This window comes from Leptonychotes weddellii, chromosome 4, assembly GCF_054177405.1.
Source record: "Leptonychotes weddellii isolate Sample4059 chromosome 4, ASM5417740v2, whole genome shotgun sequence".
NCBI lineage: Eukaryota > Metazoa > Chordata > Mammalia > Carnivora > Phocidae > Leptonychotes > Leptonychotes weddellii.
In genome coordinates, this window is record NC_138372.1 from 33,506,375 (window position 1) to 33,532,960 (window position 26,586).

At 44.3% G+C, this 26,586-nt stretch overlaps 1 protein-coding gene across 2 annotated transcripts in view; it reads left to right on the top strand.

Annotated features, from left to right (window-relative positions):
- The first annotated feature begins 11,290 nt into the window (after positions 1 to 11,290).
- Positions 11,291 to 26,586, top strand: part of RAD54L (RAD54 like) — a 36,812-nt gene continuing 21,516 nt past the window's right edge. Inside the window, exons 1-8 of one of the 2 annotated variants that reach the window (XM_006729022.3) lie at positions 11,291 to 12,019; positions 12,125 to 12,211; positions 13,421 to 13,540; positions 21,567 to 21,627; positions 22,328 to 22,463; positions 22,906 to 22,975; positions 23,071 to 23,359; positions 23,583 to 23,707. In XM_006729022.3, the coding sequence (XP_006729085.2) occupies positions 12,017 to 12,019; positions 12,125 to 12,211; positions 13,421 to 13,540; positions 21,567 to 21,627; positions 22,328 to 22,463; positions 22,906 to 22,975; positions 23,071 to 23,359; positions 23,583 to 23,707 (891 nt within the window). In that variant the 5' untranslated portion in view covers positions 11,291 to 12,016. Of the gene's footprint in view, positions 12,020 to 12,124; positions 12,212 to 13,420; positions 13,541 to 21,566; positions 21,628 to 22,327; positions 22,464 to 22,905; positions 22,976 to 23,070; positions 23,360 to 23,582; positions 23,708 to 26,586 lie in introns of those variants that run through there. The other variant, XM_081818368.1, reaches the window with a different exon arrangement.

Below are 26,586 nucleotides of genomic sequence, written 5' to 3' on the forward strand. Positions count from 1 at the left end.
AAAAAAAAAAAAATCAAGGTGCCAGCAGTGTTGCATTCTTTTGGGAGCCCCTAGGGGAGAAACTGTTCCCTTTCCTTTTCCGGCTTCTAGAGGCCATCTGCTCTCGGACACTGATTCCTCTGCCTCCCTCTTCCATTTTTAAGGATACTTCTGATTTCTTTGGACCAGATAATCCAGGATGATCTCTCCATCTCCAGGTCATCTGATTAGCAACCTTAATTCACCTTTGTCAAGTAACCTATCATATTCACAGATTCTGGAGATTAAGCCAGGGACATCTTTGATGGGCCATTATTCTGCCTACCACACCCACATATTTATCATTTCTGGTGATCTTCATGCCTTCCTGTAGATTATTTGGTGTCATTTTCCTTTAGTCTGAAGAACTTTCCTTAGCATTTTTTGTAGTATGAGTCTGGTGGTGATGATTCTCTGTATTTGTTGATCTGAACCTGTATTTATTCTGCTTTCATTTTATTTTTAAAAAACTAAAATAAACTTTATTGAGGTATAATTTACATATAATAAAATGAACCTACTTTACATATACAGTTTGATGAGTTTTGACAATGTATACACTCATGTAATCATTATCACAATCAATACATAGAACATTTTAATCATTTCAAAAATGTATCACATGCCCCTTTGCAGTCAGGCTCTCTACTGCCCTGGCTCCAAGCAACCACAGATCTGCTTTGTATCAATCAAGATTAGTTTCTTCTTGTTTTAAAATTTCATATAAATAGAATAATACAATATGTACTTTTTATTTATTTTTTATTTATTTTTTATTTTTTTAAAGATTTTATTTATTTATTTGAGACAGAGAGAATGAGAGAGACAGAGAGCACATGAGAGGGGGGAGGGTCAGAGGGAGAAGCAGGCTCCCTGCCGAGCAGGGAGCCCGATGCGGGACTCGATCCAGGGACTCCAGGATCATGACCTGAGCCGAAGGCAGTCGCTTAACCAATTGAGCCACCCAGGCGCCCTACAATATGTACTTTTTAAAAAAAGATTTTATTTATTTATCCCCACAGATATTTTATTTATTTATTTATTTATTTATTTATTTATTTATTTATTTATCCCCACAGAGCAGGGAGCCCAATGCAGGACTCGATCCCAGGACGCTGGGATCACGACCCAAGCCCAAGGCAGATACATAACCTGACTGAGCCACCCAGGCGCCCACAATATGTACATTTTTATATCTGGCTTTTTTTGTTCAGCATCATGTTTTTGAGATTCACACATGTTGTACGTATCAAGAGTTTGTTACTTGTTACTGCTAAGAAGTATTCTATTGTTATTTGTTAATCCATTGACTTATTGATGGATATTTTAGTTGTTTCTAGTTCCTTGCTCTGAATTAAGATTCTGTGAGCATTCATGTACAAGCCTTTTTGTCAACATTTTTTTAAACATTTGTTTATTGAATAAATACCTCTCTTGGATGAATACCTAAGAGTGGAATGGGTGAGTTCTATGGCAAGTATAATTTTAAAAGACACTGTCAACCCTTTTCCCAAAGTGCTTGTGACATTTTACATTCCAACAAACAATGTATGTGAGTTCCAGTTGCTCTACATCCTCCCCAACCCTTAGTATTGTCAGTCTTTTTAATTTTAGCTATTTTAATAGGTATGTAGAGGTATCTAATTTGCATACATTTTCATTTTTTGTCTTTGAAACTATTAATAACTGCATTAAAATTCTTGTCTGCTAATTTTAACACCTGTGTCATTTTGGGGGAGGTTTTATTGATGACTTAATGCGTCACATTTCCTGTTTCTTCACTTGTCTACTATTCTTTGTTGGATGCTGGACATTATGAATGATATGTTTTGGGATTCTCTTATGTTCTTTTTTTGTTTGTTTTAAAGATTTTATTTATTTTTTGACAGAGACACAGCGAGAGAGGGAACACAAGCAGGGGGAGTGGGAGAGGGAGAAGCAGGCTTCCCGCGGAGCAGGGAGCCCACCCAATGCAGGCAATCCCAGGACCCTGGGATCATGACCTGAGCCAAAGGCAGACGCTTAACGACTGAACCACCCAGGCGTCCCTGTTATGTTCTTTTGAAGAATGGTTTTTGTTTTAGCAGGAAGCTAACTTGGCTAGACTTCGATTCCAAATTCTCTCTCCAGCAGTGGGCAAAAGGTGAAATCTTCACCCAGTTTTAAATGTTGGGAGAATTTTAAAAATGTGACACAGACATAAAGTGAGCAAATACTGTTGAAAAAAAAATGGCACTGATAGACTTGCTTGGCACAGGATTGCAGAAACCTTCAATTTGTAAAAAAAAACAAACAAACATTATCTGTCAAGTGCAATAAAGTGAAGCTCAATAAAATGAAGTATGCCCGTATAGTTGGAGATTTCAACACCCTTTTCTAAGCATTTAATAGAAGGACTAGACAGAAAATGGGCACAAATATTAGAAATAATAGCACTGTCAACCAACAGGATCTAATGGACAATACTCCACCAAGCAACAGCATGATATATATTCTTTTAGAATGCCCACTGATATCTTGATACCAAGATAGACCATATCCTGAGCCAGAAAACAAATTTCAATAGCAAATAATAATAATAATAAAGAATTGAAATCATATAGAGTGTATTCTCTAGCCACAACGAATCATTAGGAATCAATAACAGAGATTATAAAATTTATTAATAGCTGGAACTAAACACATTTCTAAATAATCCATTGGCCAAAGAAGAAGTTTCAAGGGAAAAAATATATTGAACTGAATAGAAATGAAAATACAAAATATCAAAATTTGTGGGACACAGCTACAGCAGTGTGGAGAGGGAATTTTATGGCATACATTAGAAAAGAGGAAAAATCTTGGAGCACCTAGGTGGCTCAGTCCTTAAGTGTCTGCCTTCGGCTCAGGTCATGATCCCGGCGTCCTGGGATCGAGCCCTGCATCAGGCTCTCTGCTCCACGGGAAGCCTGCTTCTCCCTCTCCCACTCCCCCTGCTTGTGTTCTCTCTCTAGCTGTGTCTCTCTCTGTCAAATAAATAAATAAAATCTTTAAAAAAAAAAGGAGGAAAAATCTCAAATCAATAACCTAAACTTCCAACTGAAGCATCTGGAAAAAGAAGAGCAAAATAAACCCAATGAAGGCAGAAGTAAGAAATAATACAGACAAGGGGCGCCTGGGTGGCTCAGTCATTAAGCGTCTGCCTTCAGCTCAGGTCATGATCCCGGAGCCCCGGAATCGAGCCCCACATTGGGCTCCCTGCTCGGCAGGAAGCCTACTTCTCCCTCTCACACTCCCCTTGCTTGTGTTCCCTCTCTCGCTGTGTCTCTCTCTGTCAAATAAATTTATAAATAAAATCTTTTAAAAAAAAAAAAGAAATAATACAGACAAGAACAGAAATCAGTGAAGTTGAAAACTGATTAACGGGTCTTAATTTATAAAGGTGACTGATAATACAGAGAAATCAATGTCACTAAAAGAGAGGTTTAATGTTACTGCTCATAATTCCCCTAGAAACAAGAAGCACAGCTCACCATGCAGGGCCATGGGGGAAGCACCAGTATCAATCAGGAGGCAGAAAGGAGCAAAGGGAAGGCATAGGCCACAATCTTTATTGGGGTTCCATGGGAAAGGTAGGGCAGGGTGGATAAACAGTTTAGGATTGGTTAATTTGAATAATTCTGGTGGCCTTTGGGGCATAAGGGCAGCCTCTGGTTGTCTGGAACCTGGCCTTGGTTGATCTAGGGTAGGGTGAATATTGGCTTGATGTGTGGTTAAAAAAAGGAAGGAGTTGGGGCTATAGACTTGGGATTAACTGAAGGGTTTATAACATGATTTTCAATGCCTGTGAAAGCTGGATTTCAGGAGAGATGTAAACAACTTTGGTCATTAGTTTGGCCCTGTGATTAATGGGTGCCAAATAGACAAATGCAGAATCTAAGAAAACGCAGAAGAAAAACAGAAATAGAGAAAATCAATGACACAAAGAGTTGCAACGATCAATAAAATTGACAAATCTCCAGCAAGGCTGTTGAAGGACAAAAAGAGAAGACACAAATTAATTATACTAGTGATGAAACAGGGAATATCACTACAGACCCTGTAGACATCAAAAATACAGTAAGGGTATGCTACAAACAACTCTACACATATAAATTCAACAACTTAAACAAAATGGACCAATTCCTCAAAAAATACAAAGTACCACAACTTATCCAATACAAAATAGATAATTTGAATAGTCCCATAACTATTAAGGAAATTTAATTCATAATTTAAAAACTCCCATAAAAGAGATCTCTAGGTACAGATGGTTTCACTTAAGAATTCCAGCAAATATTTATTTTATTTTATTTTTTTAAGATTTTTTTTTTTTAATTTATTTATTTGACAGAGAGAGACACAGTGAAAGAGGGAACACAAGCAGGGGGAATGGGGAAGGGAGACACAGGCTTTCCATGGAGCAGGGAACCTGACATGGGGCTCAATCCCAGGACCTTGGGATCATGACCTGAGCCGAAGGCAGATGCTTAATGACTGAGCCACCCAGGCACCCCTCCACCAAACATTTAAAGAAAAATTAACACCAATTTTACACAATCTCTTCTAGAAAATAGAAGAGGAGAGAATACTTCCCAATTCATATTATAAAATTAAGTATTACCCTGATTCCAAAACCAGACCAAAACAGCACAAAAAAGAAACTACAGACTAATGTCCTTAATGAATATAGATTTTTTTTTTTTTTTTTTATTCATGAGAGACAGAGCGAGAGAGAAAGGCAGAGGGATAAGCAGGCTCTCAAGGAGCAGGGAGCCCGATGCGGGACTCGATCCCAGGACCCTGAGATCATGACCTGAGCCGAAGGCAGACGCTTAACCATCTGAGCCACCCAGGCGCCCCTGTCCTTAATGAATATAGATGCAAAAGTTGTTAAGAGAATATTAACAAATAGAATTCAATAACATATAAAAAGATTTTTACACTATCATCAATAGGGTTTATTTCAGGGATGCAAAGCCAGTTCAATATTTGAAAATCAATCAATGTAATCCACCATATTAACAGTCTAAAGAAGAAAAATCACATGATTGTATTAATTGATATAGAAAAAGCATTTGACAAAATTCAACAGCCATTCATGATAAAACCTAAGATAGGAATAGAGGGGAACTCTTCAAGTTGTTAAAAAAAGCATCGACAAAACCCCTACAGTTAGGGGTGCCTGGGTGGCTCAGATCATGATCCCAGGGTCCTGGGATTGAGCCCTGCATTTGGGGTCCCTTGCTCAGCAGGGAGTCTGCTTCTCCCTCTCCCCCTGCCCCTGCTCCTGCTCTCTCTCTCTCTCTCTCTCTCTCGTGCACTGTCTCTCTAATAAAGAAATAAAATCTTTAAAGAACAACAACAACCTTATCGTTAACATTACACATAGTGGTGGAAGACTGAATGTTTTCACCCTAAACTGGGAACAAGATAAGGATGTCTTCTTTTACCACTCTCACTCAACAGTTCTAAACCAGTACAATAAGGCAAGAAAAGGAAATAAAATGCATACACATTAGAAAGATAAATAAAACTGTTCCTATGTGTAGAGGACAAGATTGTCTACATGGAAATCCCAAGGAATCTACAAAAAACTTCCTAGAACAAGTGACTTCATCAAGGTCACAGATTACAAAATAAATATCCCAAAACCAGTTGCATTTTAGGGTGCTTGGCTGGCTCAATTGGTAGAGCATGCAACTCTTGATCTTGGGGTTATGAGCTTGAGCCCCACATTGGGTGTAGAGATTATTTTTTTAAGATTTTATTTATTTATTTAATTGACAGAGAGAGAGACATAGCAAGAGAGGGAACACAAGCAGGGGGAGTAAAGGAGGGAGAAGCAGGCTTCCTGCGGAGCAGGGAGCCTGATTCAGGGCTCGATCCCAGGACCCTGGAGCCATGACCTGAGCTGAAGGCAGTCGCTTAACCAACTGAGCCACCCAGGTGCCCCGGGTGTAGAGATTACTTTAAAAAAAAGTCAATATAAGCAATGACCACATGGCTAATGAAAATAAAAATACAATACTGTTTACAATAAAAAAAAAGAAAAACAGAAATACTTAGGTATAAATGTGAAAAAACATGTACAGGGTGTGTATACTGAAAACTACACAATGTCAATGAATGAAATAAAAGAAAATCTATATAAATGGAGAGATATGGATGCCTCAGTGGCTCAGTCAGCTAAGTGTCTGCCTTTGGCTCAGTCATGATCCCAGAGTCCTGGGACTGAGTCCTGCCTTGGGCTCTTTGCTTATCAGGGAGCCTGCTTCTCCCTCTGCCTGCAGCTCCCCCTGCTTGTGCTCTCTCTCTCTCTCTGACAAATAAATAAATAAATAATTTTTAAAAAAAATCCAAGGGTAACTTAAAAAAAAATGGAGAGATATACTTTGTTCAGGGATTGGTAGATTCAATCTGGTAAAGATGTTAATTCTCTCCAAACTGGTATATGGATTTAATGAAATTCCTATCAAAATCATAGCAAGATTTTTTTGTAAACATTGACAAGACTATTTTCAAATTTATATGGAAAGACAAAGGAACTAGAATAGCTAACACAACTTTGAAAAATAAAATAAAATGGGAGGACTCCGTCTACTCAATTTCAAGATTTACATACCTACAGTAATCAAAACTGTAGTATTGGTGGAGGGTTAGACACATAGATCAATGAAACGAAATAAAGATCCAGAAATATACCCACATGAACATGCACAATTGATTTTTGGCAAAGGTGCAAAAACAACTCAATGGAGGAAAGACAGGCTTTTCAACAAATATTTGTTGAAGTGAATTTCTAGGCCCAAGTTGGAGCCAATTCTGTGCCATGTCAGCAAACAGAAACTTAGATAACTTTCATGTCCCTAAAAATGCTCTGCTTGACCAGAAACAAAGTATATCCACTCAGCCAGTCTCCAAACACCAAGCCAACCCTGGGCTCTATATTCATTTCCTGTTCCTTCTCACCGCAGAAAAAGTTCACTATGTTGTCCCAGCCAATCAGATATTTTCTATTATTCTCTTCCTTGTTCTTTATTCTTGATCCTATAAAAGCTTCCTGCCTTCTGCCCATTTAGCTGTTCTCCAAATGGAGACTGACCACTTCATGAAGTATTAAAGTTTGTTTGTATTACCTAAATTGTCATCTTCTTCTTCTTTTTAAATTTTATTTATTTATTTGTCAGAGAGAGAGCACAAGCAGGGGGAGTGGGAGAGGGAGAAGCAGGCTCCCTGCCGAGCAAGGAGCCTGATGCGGGACTTGATCCCAGGACCCTAGGATCATGACCTGAGCCGAAGGCTGACACCTAACGACTGAGCCACCCAGGCGCCCCTAGACAAAATATTCTTAACACCAAAGTCATGATCCATAAAAAGGAAAATTTGATAAATTGTACTTTGTCAAAATTAAAAATGCTTGTTCTGGGGCACCTGGAGAGCTCAGTCAGTTGTGTCTGACTCTTGGTTTCAGCTGGGGTCATGATCTTGGGGGTGTGGGATCCAGCCCCCTGTCAGGCTCCATGGTCAGCAGGGAGTCTGCTTGAGATTTTCTCTTTCTCCCTCTACCCCTCCCCCTGCTCTCTCTCTCTCACATGTATGTGCGTACACACTCTCTCTCAAATAAATAAATAAATCTTTTGGGAAAATGCTTGTTCTGTAAAAGACTCTGTTAAGAGGATAAAAAAACAAGCTACATAATGGGAGAAAATATTTACAAACCATATATCTGACAAAGGGCTAGAATATATAAAACATGCTAAAAACTCCACAGTAAAAAACAATCCAATTAGAAAATGGGCAAAAGATATGAGACATTTCACTGAAGAGGATATACAGATGTCAAATAAGCCTTGTAAAGATGTTCAATGTCACGAGCAATTAGGGAAATGCAAATTAAAATCACAATGAGATGTTACTTCACACCTATCAGAATAGCTATAGTAAAAAATAGTGACAACATCAAATTTGTGAGGACTTGGAAAAACTGGATCACTCAAACATAGCTGGTGGAAATGTAAAATGGCACAGCCACACTGGAAGACATTTCGTCAGTTTTTTCTTTTTATATATTTATTTTAAAGATTATTTATTTATTTGAGAGAGAGAGGGAAAAGGCAGAGGGAGAGAATATCTAAGCAGATGCCTGCAGAGCCCAACGGGGCGGGCGGGGGGGGTCCTCGATCTCATGATCTCTCATGAGATCAGAACCTGAGCTGAAACCAAGAGTCAGACACTTAATGGACTGAGCCACCAAGGTGCCCCTGTCAGTTTTTTAAAAAACTAAACATGCAACTACTCTACAACCTAGCAATTGCACTCCAGGGCATGTATCCCGCAGAATGAAGACTTATCACACAAAAATCTACACACAAATGCTTACAGCAGTTCATAATAGCCAACACTGGAAACAACCCAGATGTAATTAAACTGAGGTACATCCATACCGTAGAAAACTACTCAGCAATAATAAGGAACAAATTGTTACACATAATGCAACAATACAGATGAATCTCTGGAGGATTATGCTGACTGAAAAAGCCAATTTAAAAAAGTTGCATACTATATAATTCCATTTATATAACATTCTTGAAATGACAGAACTATAGAAATGGAGAACAGATTATTGGTTGCCAGGGATTAAGGAAGGGGTAGAGGTGGGACAGAAGTGGATGTGGCTATAAAAGGTCAACATGAGGGATCGTTGGGCGGTGATGGAAATGTTCTGTATCATGACTGTATTATTGGTAATATCTTGGTCATGATGTTGTATGATGGTTTTACAAGATACCATTAGGGGTGGGGAAAAGGTACATAGGATCTCTCTGTATTATTTCTTACAACTGCCTGCAAATCTGCAATTATCTCAAAATAAAACATTTAATTAAAAAGATCAGTAAGTGGGGCTCCTGGGTGGCTCAGTCATTTGAGTGTCCAACTCTTGGTTTTGACTCAGGTGATGATCTCAGGGTTGTGAGATGGAGCCAGCATCAGGCTCAGCACTGGGCAGGGAGTCAGCTTGGGATTCTCTCCCTCTGCCCCTCCCCCACTTATCTCTCTCAAAAATAAATAAATAAAATCTTTAAAAAGATCAGTAAGTAAAACATTATTGCCCTCCACCACCCAAATAATAATAGTTATCATCAGAGGCAGATTTACCATGAAGCTAAGGGTAAGCTTCAGGGCCCATCTTCATAGACCCTGCGAGTGCTGGAAGTTACTAGAGATTTGTAATCAGTGTTCTAATTGGGGAGAAGCCAGATTGTAACAGGAAGCATTTCTAATCAACTGCCTAGAGAAGTTTCAGAGGAAAGGGACCTAAATTTCCAAGATTCCATAATTGGGTACTCTTTTCCTCATTCTAAGCAAATATTAATATGTGTACCTAATTTTAGAGGGTCTCAACAAGTACTTAACAAAAGGTTCAGGCCCCACAAAACCCGGCTCTGACCCTCCTTAGCAAGGTGGCTAAGGACAATGACTCTGGAGCCACACACTAGGTATGTGACTCTAGACAAGTTACTGGTTTCTCGTAGCCTCTTTCTTCATCTATAAAATGGGGACAATAATAAACCTACCTCATAGTTGTGAGTACTAAATGAATTATTATATCTCAGAAGCTTGGAAGTGCTTGGTAGTAAATGTTATGTATACCATTATTATTATTAGTGAGCACCTAGGTTGTCCCTGGCACGGTGTTGAGGACTTTATTTATTTTTTATTATTTTTTTAAGATTTTATTTATTTGACAGAGAGAGAGAGCGTGAGCACAAGCAGGGGGAGTGGGAGAGGGAGAAGCAGGCTCCCCCTTGAACAGGGAGCCCCATGCGGGGCTTGATCCTAGGACCCTGGGATCATGACCTGAGCTGAAGGCAGAGGCTTAACCAAATGAGCCACCCAGGCGCCCCTATTTATTTATTTTTAAAGATTTTATTTATTTTTTTAAGTAGGCTCCACGCCCAACTTGGGGGTGAACTGAATCCTGAGATCAAGAGCAGCTTGCTCCACCAAATGAGCCAGCCAGGCGCTCTCTGTGTTGAGTATTTTATTTATTTTATTTTTTGTAAAGATTTTATTTATTTATTTGACAGAGAGAGACACAGCGAGAAAAGGAACGCAAGCAGGGGGAGTGGGAGAGGGAGAAGCAGGCTTCCCGCTGAGCAGGGAGCCCGATGCGGGGCTGGATCCCAGGACGCTGGACTCATGACCTGAGCTGAAGGCAGACGCTTAACGACTGAGCCACCCAGGCGCCCCTATGTTGAGTATTTTAAACGCTAATTTATTTAATTCTCAGAATAACCTTGTGGGGAAAGTACTAATAGAATGCACATTTTATTTTTTTTTTTAAGATTTGTTTTTAAATATTCATTTATTTGAGAGAGTGAGAGAGAGCACAAGCGCGGGGGTGAGGGGGGTGGGGCAGAGGGAGAGGGAGAAGCAGATTCCCAGCTGAGCAGTGAGCCCAATGTGGGGCTTGAGCCCAGGACTCAGGCATCATGACCTGAGCTGAAGGCAGACACTTAACCAACTGAGCCACCCAGGCGCCCCTATTTATTTTAGAGAGAGAGAGAGGGAGGTGGTAAGGGGCAGAGGGAGAGAGAGAGTCTTAAGCCAACCCCATGCTGTAGCTCAGAGGCTGGGTTCGAACTCAGGAGGCTGAGATCACCACCGGAACTGAAGCCAAGAGTCAGACGCTTAACTGCACCACCCAGGCGTCCCTAGAAAGTATATTTTTGATGTGAAGAAACTGAAGTTTTGAGAGATAGAGTCGTTAAGTCTCGATTCCAAGAATCACACTTCCACCAACATGATTTTGCCTAGATAAGAAAGGCAGCTTCCTTCAAGAAACCCCGGATCAAAGAATCACATCCCCAAGGGTGGTATCACTGCCGGAGCAGTGCTGGAGGTAGGCAGTCAGCGCCAAAGACTCCTGCCACCCTCCGGGTGGGCGAGATCTGACTCCGAACCTGCATCACAGCTCCAGGCCCAGCACAGGGGAAGTGCAGAAGCGTACCGTCCTTCTTGACACGCAGACTGGCGACTACTCCTCCACACCCCAGTCTGATGCAAACGTCACTTCAAGAGCCTGCTCCGCCCACGTCGCCCAACCGCTCCTGTCACTGTTGGCCCCGCCTATCCCCCTAAGTCCCACCTCCTAGCAGGTCCGTTTAGCCTCAGCTCCAGCGCCCGCGCCCCGCAGTGACTGCAGCACAAGGCCCGCCCCCTTCCTGGGGTCGCGAGCGCCGAACGCATCGAACGCAGCCAATAGGTGGTGCGGCGGCAGCACCGCGGGAGGTTCGATTCACTGGGCCTGGCGGGTCCGGGGACTCCTGGCGGCTGTTAACGCGCGTTTTGGGAAGAGGAGGTTGAAGCGGGAGTGCTACGGTCCGGATTCACTTTTGCTGTTCTTTCCAGCTCTTCCTGGTATTCCCTTCCCAAGCCCGGGTCTTTTACTTGTCCGGCCTGGACCCCTGCTCGACCTCCCCCAGTCCGGGCCTGGCTTCCGGGCTCCAGACCTGGGAAAAACCCCTTCGGACTCGGCGCCTCGCCCTCCCTCCGCCTCGGATTTTCACCCCGGCCCCTGTCCCCTGGCCTGTGATTTCTTTTTATCTCCTGCAACTACCCCCGCCATCACGTCCACCTGGGACCATTTGCCCGACTTCTCTCTGCCAGTCTGGTACTCCATCTTCCTCTCCCCCGCCCCCTCCCCCATCCCAGACCTTTACTCACCTTTGCTTGGATACATCCTCTTTGGTCTGCTCTTCCGCCTAGATTAATTGACGACCGACACTCTCACAGTTTGGGCCCAAACTCCAGCCCCTAGCTGGATTCCCTCCATCCATGCTCCCTCTTTAATTAGCCCATGCTTTCAGTAATACAGCAGCTCGCTTTAACCGGCCGTGGTTCTGCACTCTCAGCTGCTGGCTGCCTTTGATCTTTGGCTGATGGGTACTTGACGTTTTATGCTTCTGAGCCCAGGATGGTAAGTATGGCCCTAAGGGAGATTGTGGGTAGCCTTGTGTCTCCGTCTAATGGGTTTAGGCTGCGGGATTTCTGGAAGTGCTCAGTTTCCATATTCCCCTTACAGAGGAAGAGCTTAGCTCCTAGCCAGCTGGCCAAGAGAAAACCGGAAGGCAGATCTGGTGATGATGAAGACTGGCAGCCTGGGACAGTGGTGAGTACCCTGCCCTCCAGGGGATGGGACAGGTAGGATGCAGGGCTGTTTGGGCAGAAAGGAGTCCTGGACTTGGTTTCTGGGGTTACATGGATGAACCTGGTCACCTCCAGAAACTCTTTCAGTAAACTTTTACTTAGTGCTTACCAAGTGTCAGGCATTGAACAAGATAAAAAAAATCTTGGTCCTCAAGGTGCTTACTAGAACTTAATATAGGCTCAATTTTTCTGGTAGAGAGGGATATTCCAAAGCAAAAGAGCAGATTGGGTTGGGCCTTTTGGCTCCCTTGGGAAAAATAAAATGGCTCCCCAATAGCAACTAGTTGCCTGCTCTTTATCCCCTACCCAATATCACAAAACAGTAGAGTATATAGGGCCTGTTCTGAGCTCACTTGGGCCTAGATTAGAGGAGTGGTGCCCATCTAGTCCCTGCTAATACTCAAGTGCAGTATGTTTGACTTTGGATTGGTCCTGTGCTCTGTTTCCGCTATTGAGGCTTTCTGGGGCTGACCGGGTAGGACCTATGTATACAAAAATCAATAGGATAATACAGCATATACTTCAGAGAGAAAGAGCAGTTCACGAAGTAAGGGCTTAGCCACTGGAACTTTGGAGAAAGGGATTAGCTAAGGAAGGTCAAGAAGGCAGTTTTGGGCAGGGCCTGTATGTGAGAAGTGAAGGGGCTGGTGTTTGTTTCAGGTGTTTCTTGTAGGATCATTGAAGCTTCAAAAACCTTCAAAGGTTCCGTGGGGTCTTGCCCTGAAGTTGCACCACTGCTGGTGTGCAGGGGGCTCCTCTGCCTGTGAGGGACAAGGCTGCCTCTTGCTACTTACATGGGTCTCAGACTTGAACTTGGGGCAGCACTTGGTGCAGCTGGGTCATAAATGGTGCTGTTTGCTCCTGAAAACCCTTTCAGTGCTAGCGACCTCACTGCCATGGTGTGGGCTGACTGGCTCGCTTTATTCACCTCATCCAGTGCCCATCTTCCGATTAGACAAGTTCTGTAACCTCATTAACTTCCAGTTTTCTCACCTAAGTGAGTATAATAATAAACATTTATCATAGGCTTGCTGTGATGATGATACATGATAATATATGTGAAGAGTTTAGCACAGTGCCCGGCATTTAATAACGTTTTAAATGTGAGTTGCCATTGTGGTGAGCTCTCTGGTCTTCCAGACTTGACTTACCTTCCCCAATACTCTTCTAGACTCCCAAGAAACGGAAATCCAGCAGTGGGACTCAGAGCCAGGAGTGTTTCCTGTCTCCCTTTCGGAAAACTTTGATTCAACTAACCAATCGGCCACCCTGTCTGGATAGTAGTCAACATGTAAGTCAGAACTGCAACCTGTTGGTGAATGCGTGTGCCCTATGGAGGCACCTTTCTTGTTTTGTCTAGGGAGGCTTCTACCCCTGAAGACTTCCTCAGTGCTCTACAGAGGAGCCAGCAGACAGACTTTGGTGGAGGCTTTGGGTCTACCTACAGCCTCAGGGGCCTGGCCTCTTTCCTTCAAGATGTGTGCCTGACTTGGAGTCCCTGTTGTTTATGGTTATCTGGGCTCCAGATCTCAGGTGGCTCAGATTCCTGAGGACATGAGGGTATAGAAAAGGAATGGCCATGGCAGGGTGTTGGAACCAGGATCCTCATGCCAGCTCAGTCTCTCACTTAGCATATGGCTTTAAGAGGTATCAGAGTCCTACAGCTTCCACGTGTTTCCGCTAGTAAAATCCAACATAATCTTTACTACGGCAGGTTCTGTGCATTATCTCATGTAACTCATTTTTTAAGATGTGGAAGCTGAGTCTCCGAGGGGTTAAGTAGTTTGCCCAAAATTACAGAGTAGTCAGATCTGCTTAGCTTCACCAAAGCTTTTTCCACCAAACTTTCTGAGGACATTGGTATTGAGCTCTGGCACTGAGCTCCAAAAACTTTTGGAATTTCTTTTCTTTTTTTTTTTTTAAGATTTTATTTATTTGACAGAGAGAGACACAGTGAGAGAGGAAACACAAGCAGGGGGAGTGGGAGAGGGAGAAGCAGGCTTCCCGTGGAGCAGGGAGCCCAATGCGGGGCTCGATCCCAGGACCCTGGGATCATGACCTGAGCCGAAGGCAGACGCTTAACGACTGAGCCACCCAGGCCCCTTTCTTTTTTTTTTTTTCTTAATTTTTATTTACCTGTGGGAGAGCACGTGCGTACTGATCTGGGGGGGAAGGTCAGAGGGAGAAGCAGACTCCCCGCTGAGCAGGGAGCCCGATGCATGAGCTGAAAGCAGACTCTTAGCCGACTGAGCCACCTAGGCGCCCTTAAGATTTTACTGATAAGAGTGAATCTCTGGAATAGGGAAGCTTTGACCTTGGTGGGGAGGAGGGATGTCTCCCTTTTCTATCAGAAGGAAGGGATGGTTTAATTTGCAGTAACTAAATAAAGTGAGAGCATGCTCTCTCCCCTGCCTCTGCCAATCTTATCAGACCAGATTCCCGGAGGCTGGTCATTGCAAGTCTTATAGGCTCTGTTCTCATGTTTTAGGCCAGGGATGCTCACATTCTCCCATACTGGTTGCACAAACTTGCAGTTCTTTTTTAAATCTGGATCATGACCTGAGCCGAAGGCAGACCGCCCCCGAGGTACTGGCCCCCAGGTGCTGCACCTTTGGAATTTAAGTGATAAAGCAGTAAAGGTGTCTTTTACTATTCATTAAAAACTTTTTAACCACACCTGAGTTTATGTTAATGAGATTCATTTGTAAAGCAACTAACCTTGGTGGCTAGTTGCCAGGGGCACCAACCTACCAGTGGCTAGTGTTTAATCAGTCATGCCTATGTAATGAAGCCTCCATAAAACCCCAAAAGGTCAGGGTTTGGAGAGCTTTTGAGTTGAACAAGAATTTATCCGCGTGCCTGGAAGTGGCATATCCCAAACTCCTGTGCTCAGGACTCTTCCAGACCTCGCTGTATGTATCTCTTCATCTGGCTCTGCTTATCCTTTAGTAGCCTTTGTGATAAATGGTAAATCTAGTAAGTAAACTTTTCCTGAGTTCTGCGAGCTGCTCTAGAAAAGTAACTGACTCCCAGGAGGGTATTGGACCCTCCGATTTATAGCCTATTGGTCCGAAGCACCGGGAGCAACCTGGATTTGGGATTGGGGTGGTGGGGAGAGGCAGTCCTGTGGGACGGAGCCCTAACCTGTGGGATCTGATACTCTCTCCAGGTAGTGTCAGGATTGAGTTAAATTGTAGGACACGCAGGCGGTGCTGAATAATTGCTTGTGTGTGGAAGCGCCACACATCTGGTGTCAAGTGGTGGGGGGGAGATGCAGGAGTCTGTTTTTACTTTACAGGGACATTTTGAAGGAAAAATGGGAATAAAGTGATAGGAATATGTAATGGATATTAGTTATTTGTGCATTCAGCAAATACTTTTTATTTTTTAAGGTAATTTTATTTAAGATTTTATTTAAAGAGAGAGTGCGCGCTTATGCACACATAGGCGGGGGGAGCGGCAGGCAAAGGCAGAGGGAGAAGCAGGCTCCCCGACGAGCAGGGATCCCGATGTGGGGCTCAATCCCAGGACCCCGGGATTATGACCTGAGCCAAAGGCAGACGCTAAACCCACTGAGCCACCCAGGTGCCCCTCAGCAAACATTTTAAAACATTTTTACATAATACTTGATAAATACAAAGGAATATGTATATAAGATGTGAAATAGAAAACACAGAATAAACACCCGTGAACCCACCATTCGGCGCTAGAACATCACCAAAGTCATAATCCCTTTTCCCATCCTGACAGGTAACCACTGACCTGAATTATCTTCATCATCTCTTGCTTTTGTGGTAGTTGAACTATATATAATTCATTAAGTAATACATTGTTTAATTGTTTACTAAGCCGTATTAAAAAATGGTGTGTATGGGGCGCCTGGGTGGCTCAGTCGTTAAGTGTCTGCCTTCGGCTCAGGTCATGGTCTCAGGGTCCTGGGATCGACAGCCCCGCATCGGGCTCCCTGCTCAGCGGGAAGCCTGCTTCTCCCTCTCCCACTCCCCCTGCTTGTGTTCCCTCTCTCGCTGTACCTCTCTCTGTCAAATAAATAAATAAAATCTTTAAAAAAAAAAAAAAATGGTGTGTATGGGGCACCTGGGTGGCTCAGTTGGTTAAGTGTCTGACTCTTGGTTTCGGCTCAGGTCATGATCTCAGGGTGGTGCGATGGGTCTCTGGGCTCAGCAAAGAGTCTCCTTGAGATTCACTCTCTCCCTCTGCCCCTCCCCCTGCGCGCATGCTCTTTCTCTCAAATAAATCTTAAAAAAAAAAAAAAGGTGTGTAGTTCTGTGGGACTCTTCATTTAGGATTCATTCAAGTTGTCCTATGTAAGTATATGACATAAGTGCAAGTGCAGTGGGATTATACAACAGGGGGTCTGGCAGTCTGAAGGTTGGTGAAAGACCTGAATCTGAGGGATGTGCTGATTAGGTCGAGTCCTCAAGGATAGGAGGAGTCAGCCAGGTGAAGAGAATGGGCAGTGTTCTAGATAGAGGGGACCCTAAAGGCAAAAGTGCCTCAGGCCCACAAAAATCATATAGTGCAGCCTTGGAGATGAGAGCACTTAGCCTTAAATGTGATGAGTTTGAAGTTCTGTAGGATAGGATATCTAGGTTTGGGGATGGTTGCAAATATGGGTAAGTGTGGAGCCTAGGAGGGAAGTAGGGACTGGAAATAGATTTGGGGTCCATAGCATAGAGATGATATTTGACCCCTCCAAAGTGTATTGGAGTGTCAGTGAGTGCAGCCAGGGGAGCTGAGGTGCAACCCTGAGCCCCGAGGAACACTTACCTTTAAGGGAGTTAAGCAGAGAAAGAAGAACTCAGGGACTGAGCATGCGGTCCTAAAGAGGTGGAAGAGTAGGAAAGTGGTGTCATGGTAGTCAAAGGCAGAGAATATTTGGGAAGCAAGAGTGGCCAGCTTTGTCTAGCCAGATAAGGATAGAAACATGTCCACTGGAATTAGGGTTATGTAGGCCATTGGTGGTCTTGGCCAGAGTCATTCCAGAGGAGTGGAAGGGGCAGAAGTTAGGAGAAGTGGAAGATTAGAAAGGGGAGACAGACACTCTTTCTAGAAGTTTGAAGGGGTGGAGATAAGAGGTCAAAGGAATTTTTGTTTTTTAACATTTATTTTAGAGAGCAAGTGTGCATGGGGTGGGGGCGGAGAGGGAGAATCTCAAGCAGAGTCCTCACTGAGCATAGGCCCCCCCATCCCCCCCCATCCCCCCCCCATCCCTCTGGAGCTTGATCCCAGGACCCTGAGATCATGATCCTAACTGAAATCAGGAGTCAGGCGCCTAACTGACTGAGCCACCCAGGCTCCCCAAAGGAATTTTTGTTTTTAAAATAGGAGAGAGTTAAGCATGTTTTAAATGCTGGTGAGAGAGAGCTAGTAGAGAGGGAGAGGTTGAGATATAGGAGAGATCAGGCAGAACTGATAGAGTGAATCTCTGGAAGAGGGAAGCTATGACCTTGGTGGGAAGGAGGGATGCTCTCCCTCTTCTTTTTTTTTTTTTTATTTTTTTAACTTTTTTTTTTAAGATTTTATTTATTTGACAGAGAGAGACACAGCAAGAGAGGGAACACAAGCAGGAGGAGTGGGAGAAGGAGAAGCAGACTTCCCGCAGAGCAGGGAGCCCAACGCGGGGCTTGTTCCCAGGACCCCAGGATCATGACCTGAGCCTAAGGCAGACGCTTAACAACTGAGCCACCCAGGTGCCCCTGCTCTCCCTCTTCTATCAGAAGGAAGGGATGGTATGAATTTGCAGTAACTAAATTAAGAGCATGCTCTCTCCCCTGCCTCTGCCGGTCTTATCAGACCAGGTTCCCAGAGGCTGGTCATTGCAAGTCTTGTAGGCTGTGCCCTCATGTTTTTGGCCGGGGATGCTCACATTCTTCCACACTAGTTGCACAAGCTTGCAGTTCAAAGTCTTGCATTTTAAATCTGGAGCATAAGTTCTTGGCTACTCAGAGCCTCAAATCTAGCCTTCTGTATTGCCAATTTTGAAAATAATATTTCAGTTTTTTGGGGGCACCTGGCTGGCTCAGTCAGTGGAGCCTAAGAATCTTGATCTCAGGGTTATAGGTTCAAGCCCCATGTTGGGTATAGAGATTACTTTAAAAAAAACTTTAATATTTTAGGTTTAGAATTGAAGCCAAATTAGAAAGGAAATTAGAGGGGCGCCTGGGTGGCTCAGTCGTTAGGCATCTGCCTTCAGCTCAGGTCATGATCCCGGGGTCCTGGGTCGAGCCCTGCATCGGGCTCCCTGCTCGGCGGGAGGCCTGCTTCTCCCTCTCCCCCTGCTTGTGTTCCTGCTCTTGCTGTCTCTCTCTGTCAAATAAATAAGTAAAATCTTAAAAAAAAAAGAGAGAGGGCGCCTGTGTGGCTCAGTTGGTTAAGCAACTGCCTTTGGCTCAGGTCATGATCCTGGAGTCCCTGGATCGAGTCCCACATCGGGCTCCCTGCTCGGCAGGGAGTCTGCTTCTCCCTCTGACCCCCCCCACCATGTACTCTCATTCTCTCAAATAAATAAATAAATAATCTTAAAAAAAAAAAAAGGAAATTAGAATCTATCTCCTTCCTTTCCCTCTTATTTATTTATTTATTTTATTTATTATGAGAGGGAGAGCATCCATTGGAGAGCTGGGGGAGGGGCAAAGGGAGAGGGGGAGAAACAGACTTCCTGCTGAGTGTGGAGCCCAATATGATGCTGGGGGCTTGACCCCAAGACCCTGAGATCACGACCTGAGTTGAAATCAAGAGTCAGATGCTCAACCAGCAGCCACCCAGGCACCCCATCCTTTTCTCCTCTTTTGACTTAAGGGTGGCTTTGTGTTAGCATTGTTCATATACGAGTTTCTCATTATCATTGCTATTCTTAATTATAATAATCATGGTAATTAAAAATAGTACAAGATTTTATTCAGCTGCAAAGAAATATGCAAATAATTTGGGCCTTTCTCCGAACCCCCCCATCATGTTACTTAGTGTGATGAAGTTCAGTTCTCCATATTCTTTTTGTATCTTCCAGGAGATTGTGAAATATATTCATTATATTTTCCTATTTAAAGTACACTGAGTTTCTAGAAATTTATAATCTTTATAGAAATGGGTCAGAATAAAAGTAAAAATTTCAGGGCAAGACAGGTTTGCTTTTTTCCCTATTAAACTACCTTTTTGCTTGAGGGGAATACTTTTCATTATTTCTTTTTCCACTAATGTATTCCCATTAAAACTACCTTTAGGGTTTCTGTTCTTGTTTTCTCCTTGCTTTCTTGGGTTTCAGCTCTTGTTTTATTGAGGTTCACAGGCCATCATAATTCCCTAGAGAGCTCAGGGATATGTAGACCAGAAGACCAGAACTTTGATGGGCTTGTCAGAGTTAGCTCAGGGGCTGGCGCTGTGGACTCCCCTGCATGCTCTTCTGCCCCAGCCCCATTACCCAGTGCTGGTTCCAGGCTGAGGTGCTGACACAGAGGCTTCCTGTAGGCTCTGACGTGGAGGCACCAAGGCCACCCTTCTCTAGGACCTATGTATGTTTGCTTCTTGTCACCCTTGTCCCCCCTGCTTTTTTTTTGTGACTTGTTTGCCTTCTTATGTCCTCTTTCTCATGTTGTTCCCTCTCACACCTTCCCGTGGCAAGAAGCTGCTGACTCTGGGCTGATTCATATGGCTGTAGTCAAACAGTTGGATTAGGAGGCCATACCGCCCACTGGTTACAAGTCAGGGTCTTGGAATGAGGAAAGTCCTGCACCTGTCATGGCCCTGTGACTTGGGAAAGTGACTTAACCACTCTGTCTCAGTATGCCTATCTGTAGAATGGAGATACCAGTGATAGTACATGGACGTCCTAGTGCTGGTAGTGAGGATTCAATGGCAGTCTGAGTGCGGGCATCTTGAGTGCTTAGCACCGCATCTGCTATACACTGTTAGTCACCGTTACTGTTGTCATTTTTGCTGTTGTTGTTAATATTATTTACTAATACTACTGTTCCTATTACTGCTACTACCACTACTTTTTGAAGGTCTGGTGAGTTCCCAAGGAGGCCAATGTGGGAAATTAGATGTAGTAGGCAGAATTGATATGACAAAAGAAATGTGAGGTATGTTTGGGAAGATGTAGTCCTGGAGGAGAGTGTTTGAATCCAAATATTGGAGTTCTCTGTTAGTACTGAGGTTGGGTAAGTTTGTGGTGCTTTCTTCTTAAAAGGTGCTGTCCCCTAGGGAATAGTTGTTCTTGCTGGCATGGCCTTTCATGAATGAATGGGTTTAAGCCTTGTGGCTGACAGCTGAGGCTGGATACTTGCCAGTGGCACTTTGCTGTCCCTGGGTATTTGTAGAATCTTTGTAAAGCCTCAAAGATGAAAGCTGTTGTATAAAACCTAATAACCTAATATGGAGCACTTCTTCTTATGTTCTGGATGCATCTGAGTGAGATGTAATCAAAATATAATGCTCTGGGGCGCCTGGGTGGCTCAGTTGGTTAAGCGGCTGCCTTCGGCTCAGGTCATGATCCTGGAGTCTGGGGATCGAGTTCCGCATCGGGCTCTCTGCTCGGCAGGGAGTCTGCTTCTCCCTCTGCCCCTCCCCCTCTCATGCTCTCTCTCTCTCTCAAATAAATAAATAAATAAAATCTTTAAAAAAAAAAATAATGCTCTGAATGTACTATCTTTATTTTTTTATTTTTTTAAAGGTTTTTAAAATTTATTTAACTGGCAGAGTGAGAGAGGGAACACAGCAGGGGGAGTGGGAGAGGGAGAAGCAGGCCTCCTGGTGCCCCTGAATGTATTATCTTTAAATAAGCATGTTGTTATTTTAAATTTTTTTAAAAAGATTTATTTATTTTAGGGGTGCCTGGGTGGCTCATTCGGTTAAGCTTCTGCCTTCGGCTCGGGTCATGATCTCAGGGTCCTGGGATCGAGCCTCGCATCGGGCTCCCTGCTTAGTGGGCAACCTGCTTCTCCCTCTCCCTCTGCCACTCCCCCTGCTGTGCTCACTCACTTTCTCTCAAATAAATAAATAAAATCTTTAAAAAAAAGATTTATTTATTTTAGAGAGCAAGAAAGTGTGTGCGAGTTGGGGAGGGGCAGAGGGAGAGGGAGGGAGAGAATCTCAAGCAGATTCTCCACTGAACACAGAACCTGATGTGGGGCTCAATCCACAACCCTCAGATCATGACCCGACTGAATATGAGTCAGGTGATCAACTGACTAAGCCACCCAGGTGCCCCTAAATAGGCATTTTAGACTGCATTTGTAGAAATATTATCCCATAACATCTTTAATCAGTCCTGAATCCCTGTTTCTTCTTTTTCTTTTTAGGAATCCTTTATTCGAAGCATTTTGTCAAAGCCTTTTAAAATCCCCATTCCAAATTATCAAGGTAAAAAAATGGAGACTTTCCTATTTGAATCAATCATGTGTGAATGTATCTGAATAATTTAAAACCTCTGCTTTTGTAAATACATGCTTACCTTGGAATTGAAGATGCCAGGCTAGTGGTGATGGTGTGTGGGGCAACACTCTAGAGGCCTGCATGTAGGCTGTGTTTGATAGCTTCAGCAAGGCCTGCCATTACTAACTGCCCCTCATCTTCTTGGGGGGTGGGGGTATGCCAGTGCTTGGGAAGCTCTTGGTGGGCCTGGGTGGCTGAAGGCCTCAGATAGTCAACCTCAGAAACGAGATGCTACTAAATTCACTCAGATTGAATGAAACCTGGGTTCTATGTAGGGCATAGCGTTGTGCTAAAACTGGGGCTGGGGAGGGAGGAGGCCAACTCTCAAGAGCTCTCCATCTTGAAGGGCCCCTTTGGGTTCTAGACCTTCCTAGGCTTGACTTGAGATGAATAAGACCCAGCCCTCCAGAAGTTTATAGTTAAATGGGAGAAGTAAAATGGGAAGAACTCTGATCTGAGGCAGACTGGGTAATGGTCAAATAGAGGTGCGCAGCTGGGTTTTGGGAGGTTCTGGGAGAGAGAAGGTCATATGCAAGCTTAGGAAAAGTTATGTGAAGGATAGGCATTTGAGCTGGTCCTGCTGATCTCTTCAAAATAGAGGCTCAGGTGACAGATTGTTGGTTTCTAGGTCCTCTGGGCTCTCGGGCCTTGGGCCTCAAAAGGGCTGGGGTCCGCCGGGCCCTCCATGACCCCTTGGAAGAAGGTGCCTTGGTTTTGTACGAGCCTCCCCTGCTGAGCGCCCATGACCAGCTGAAGCTTGACAAGTATGTACATTGGTATTTCTTGAGCAGGTCTGGTCTTCTGTTAAGTGCACATACCTGGAAGGGCAGAGGGCATTGTGGTGTGATTTTTCCTTGGGACTGGCATGTTTTCAGAGTGCTGTCATGACAACTGCATCACCATCCAGAGAGTGGGTAGGTGGGGAAGGAGAGTGCGTGGGGAAGCTTGTGGGCATGTCCAGTTGTTGGAGGTTCCTCACCCTTCCTTCTAAGCTTGCTCAGGGGAGTAGGAGGGATTGATGACATCAGGAACCCTCTCCTCACTTTCTAACTCTTGGAGCAAAAGTTGCTGTGGTTTGATTAGCAGGCCACGAAGGCCCTCTCAGGCAGCTGCCTCTGCGGCCTCTGGATCAGCAGGACACGACTTCCTGAGGGTGTACCCTTGCACTTATCTGAGCTCCATGTTTTCTTTGCTGTGTTTCCTCAGGGAAAAACTCCCTGTCCATGTGGTTGTTGATCCTATCCTCAGTAAGGTCTTGCGGCCTCATCAGAGAGAGGTAAAGGGGGTTGGGGGGAAAGAGGTATGGGCTGGGAGACTGCCATCCCTGGGGCAGCAGCAGTGTGGATACCAAAGTGGCCTTTTATTCCCCAGGGAGTGAAGTTCCTGTGGGAGTGTGTCACCAGCCGGCGCATCCCTGGCAGCCATGGCTGCATCATGGCTGATGAGATGGGCCTGGGCAAGACGCTGCAGTGCATCACGTTGATGTGGACGCTTTTGCGCCAGAGTCCAGAGTGCAAACCAGAAATTGACAAGGCAGTGGTGGTGTCACCCTCCAGCCTAGTGAAGAACTGGTACAATGAAGTTGGGAAATGGCTTGGAGGGAGGATCCAACCTCTGGCCATTGACGGAGGCTCTAAGGACGAGATAGACCAAAAGCTGGGTATGGAGCCTTAACAGAGTTGGCTGTGCTCTTCCATATAACTTGCTCCTTTCTTGTGTGTATGCTCCCTGATGGCCAGCAGGCTGAGGGCAATGAGGGGGTAGAAGAGAATTCCCATGCAAAATAGTGGAAATAGTTATTTCCAGGCTAAATTAAAGAACTATCAAACTTTTTTCTTTAAGATATTGTAAGATTTGTTCCCTTCACGTGTTTTCTGTTGTAGAAGGATTCATGAACCAGCGTGGAGCCCGGGTGCCTTCTCCCATCCTCATCATTTCCTATGAGACATTCCGCCTTCATGTTGGAGTCCTCCAGAAAGGGAGTGTTGGACTGGTCATATGTGACGAGGTACTTGACTTTCAGCAGTCTGAGAGTCCTGGTAGAGGAAAGTGTTGAAATCTCCTCACTAAGAACTGCCATCCAAGCCCTGTGTCAGTCACTGGGGATTTTTTTTTTTTTTAGATTTTATTTATTCATTTGAGAGAGCGCATGAGTGGGATGATGGGGGGGAGAGAAGCAGACTCCCCACTCAATAGGGAACCTGACACAGCCTCGATCTCAGGACCCCGAGATCATGACCTGAGCCAAAGGCAGACGCTCAACTGACTGAGCCACCCAGGCGCCCCAGTCTTTGGGGAATATTAAGGACAGAACTTGTTGCCTTAGAGGATGCAAGTGAGAGGGAGAGCCTTTGACACCAACCTGCCAATAGGGATTAAGCAGTGCTTGGAACTCCAAGGAGGGTGAGGTTTGGTTTTGTGCCTCTAGACAGTATTCTTAGACTAAGGAAAGACTTTGAAGGATGAGAGGGATTTGGATGGGTGGAGAGACACAGTACAGTGTTTAGGGGACTAGGTTCTGGAGTCAGGCTTTTATTCAAATTCTGGCTCTTCTACTTACCAGTGAAATGATCTTGGACAAGTCACTTAACCACCTGAGCCTCTGTTTCTGAGTCAGTAAAGTGGGGTAATCATTTGTTTCATGGGATAATTGTGAGGATTAAATGAGGAGAATGAGGGAAAGCTCTTATCATAGTGCCTGGTATGTCATAAGACTGGTAGTTGTCATAAGACTGTTTTTTTTTGTTGTAGGCTGGGGGGATGCATGTGAACGGAAACACAGGTAGGAAAGCCCAGTGTGGACAGTCCATACACCTTAGAGTAGTCTGTGTTGACTCTCTGGGACAAAGGGAAATGTGGTAATAGTTACTTCCTAGCCTTTTCCACCACTATGCATGAATGGTGGTAGAGATGCTACTACCTAGAAAGGCATGAGGGTGGCTGGGAACTACCTGGTATAAAGAATTTTCCAGGTTTTCAGGGTGCTTGGCTACGCTGAGGCTGCTACCATTGTTTGCATCTCTTGGGAAGAGTGAAGACCACTTTGCACACCCCTGGGGCTTTAGTGGAGAGATGGCTGAAAGACTTGGCCCCGTTTGTCAACTGATTGGCAAGCCTGACTATGCTCTGGGAACTACAGGTTAGCTCAGTACCTGAGGGACTTTTGGGGAGGTTACAGGGAAGAAAGGCTTACTTTTGGGATGCCATGCTTGCTAGTTAGGATCTCTTTCCCAATTGGGCTTTTGTCCCTAATAAAGAGTCCATCATTGTCCGGCATGTGTACCAACCTGTGACAGCTCGATGGGCTGTTCTTTCTGGTAAAAGTAAAGGGTTTAGCAGGTTGAGGTGGGTTATATGTGTGATAATCCTATAAAGCTCAGGGCCCTGGCCCATCTAGATTTTCTTCTGCTCTGTAGTGTTTCTTTTCTTTCTCATTCTGTCCTGTTTTGCGACCTGACTCTGCAGGGCAGAGGGGAGTAGGCTGCTGCTTGCCACACTGCAGCATCCTGGCCCTCCTTTTTACTCATTTGCCCTTTTTTGTCAGCAGTTTGTCAATTGTCAGAGACACAAGGAAGCCAGTCCTGAAAGACAGTCAGCCTACTCTAGGAGGAGTTTGTCAGTTTGTCCCGTTCAGACCCTGGAAAGGGAAGATGCTACCCCAGGCTTTCATGCTCCCAGCATCTGCGATGCTTTCTGCTAGCTGATGCTTCTCTCTGGCACACAGAAGTGCTGCATAATAACTCTGTGTACAAAATCTTTGGTCCTTACAGTAATCCGAGTTAGGGCAAGTCAGAAGACTTGGGCTCAGCCTTGGCTCTGCCACTTGTAAGCAGCCTGTGCAGATGAGACTGCTCGGAGACTGTCACTTCCATACAGTGAGCGGGTGGCACAGGGTCTACCTGAAAGGGATGTGGTCCAGATCAAGAGAGAAGATGTATGGAAGTATTTTGTAAAGTATATGAATAGGTGAGGGATTGACATTGTTGTCATCATCTCAGTTTTGGAGGTTAGGAGAAGTGTGATGACTTGCCCAGTTGCCCCCTGCCAGGACCTAGTGAGCTGGGACTTGAATCTAGGCCTGAGATTTTAAGAGCTGGCTCTTATCCCTTACTGCCTCAGGTATAATACAAAACTTGGTGTAAGAAGCGTGGCTTAGGCATGGGTAGCAGAATGTGTGCCTTATCCAGACCCGTATATGTTCTTTTATAAGATCTAGAACACATGGCAAATCAGAAGAAACATGCTGGGGAAATGCATCAAAAACAAGAATGTTACTCGTAGGGCTCATGTTTCAGAGAGAAAACTGGTATTTAATCGTGGTATCATTTTTTGTTTTGAAAAAGGATAAGTGGAGAACCCTGCCAGAACAGAAATTAAGCAGCAGCTTATTAATAAGAGCTCTGACAACTTTTCATCTGGCCAAACGTTTGATTTGCTGAATTGCCAGAGTTTGGCTTTTATTTTTTTTAAAGATTTTATTTTTAGGGCGCCTAGGTGGCTCAGTCAGTTGAGTATCTGACTCTTGATCTCAGCTCAGGTCTTGATCTCAGGGTCGTGAGTTTAGGCCCTGCCTTGGGCTTTGCACTGGGTATGGAGCCTACTTTAAAAAAAAAAAAAAAAAGAAGGGCGCCTGGGTGGCTCAGTCGTTAAGCGTCTGCCTTCGGCTCAGGTCATGATCCCAGGGTCCTGGGATCGAGCCCCGCATCGGGCGCCTTGCTCCGCGGGAAGCCTGCTTCTCCCTCTCCCACTCCCCCTGCTTGTGTTCCCTCTCTCGCTGTCTCTCTCTCTGTCAAATAAATAAAATCTTAAAAGAAAAAAAAAAAGATTTTATTTTATTTTTATTTTTTTTTTAAGATTTTATTTATTTATCTGAGAGAGAGAATGGGA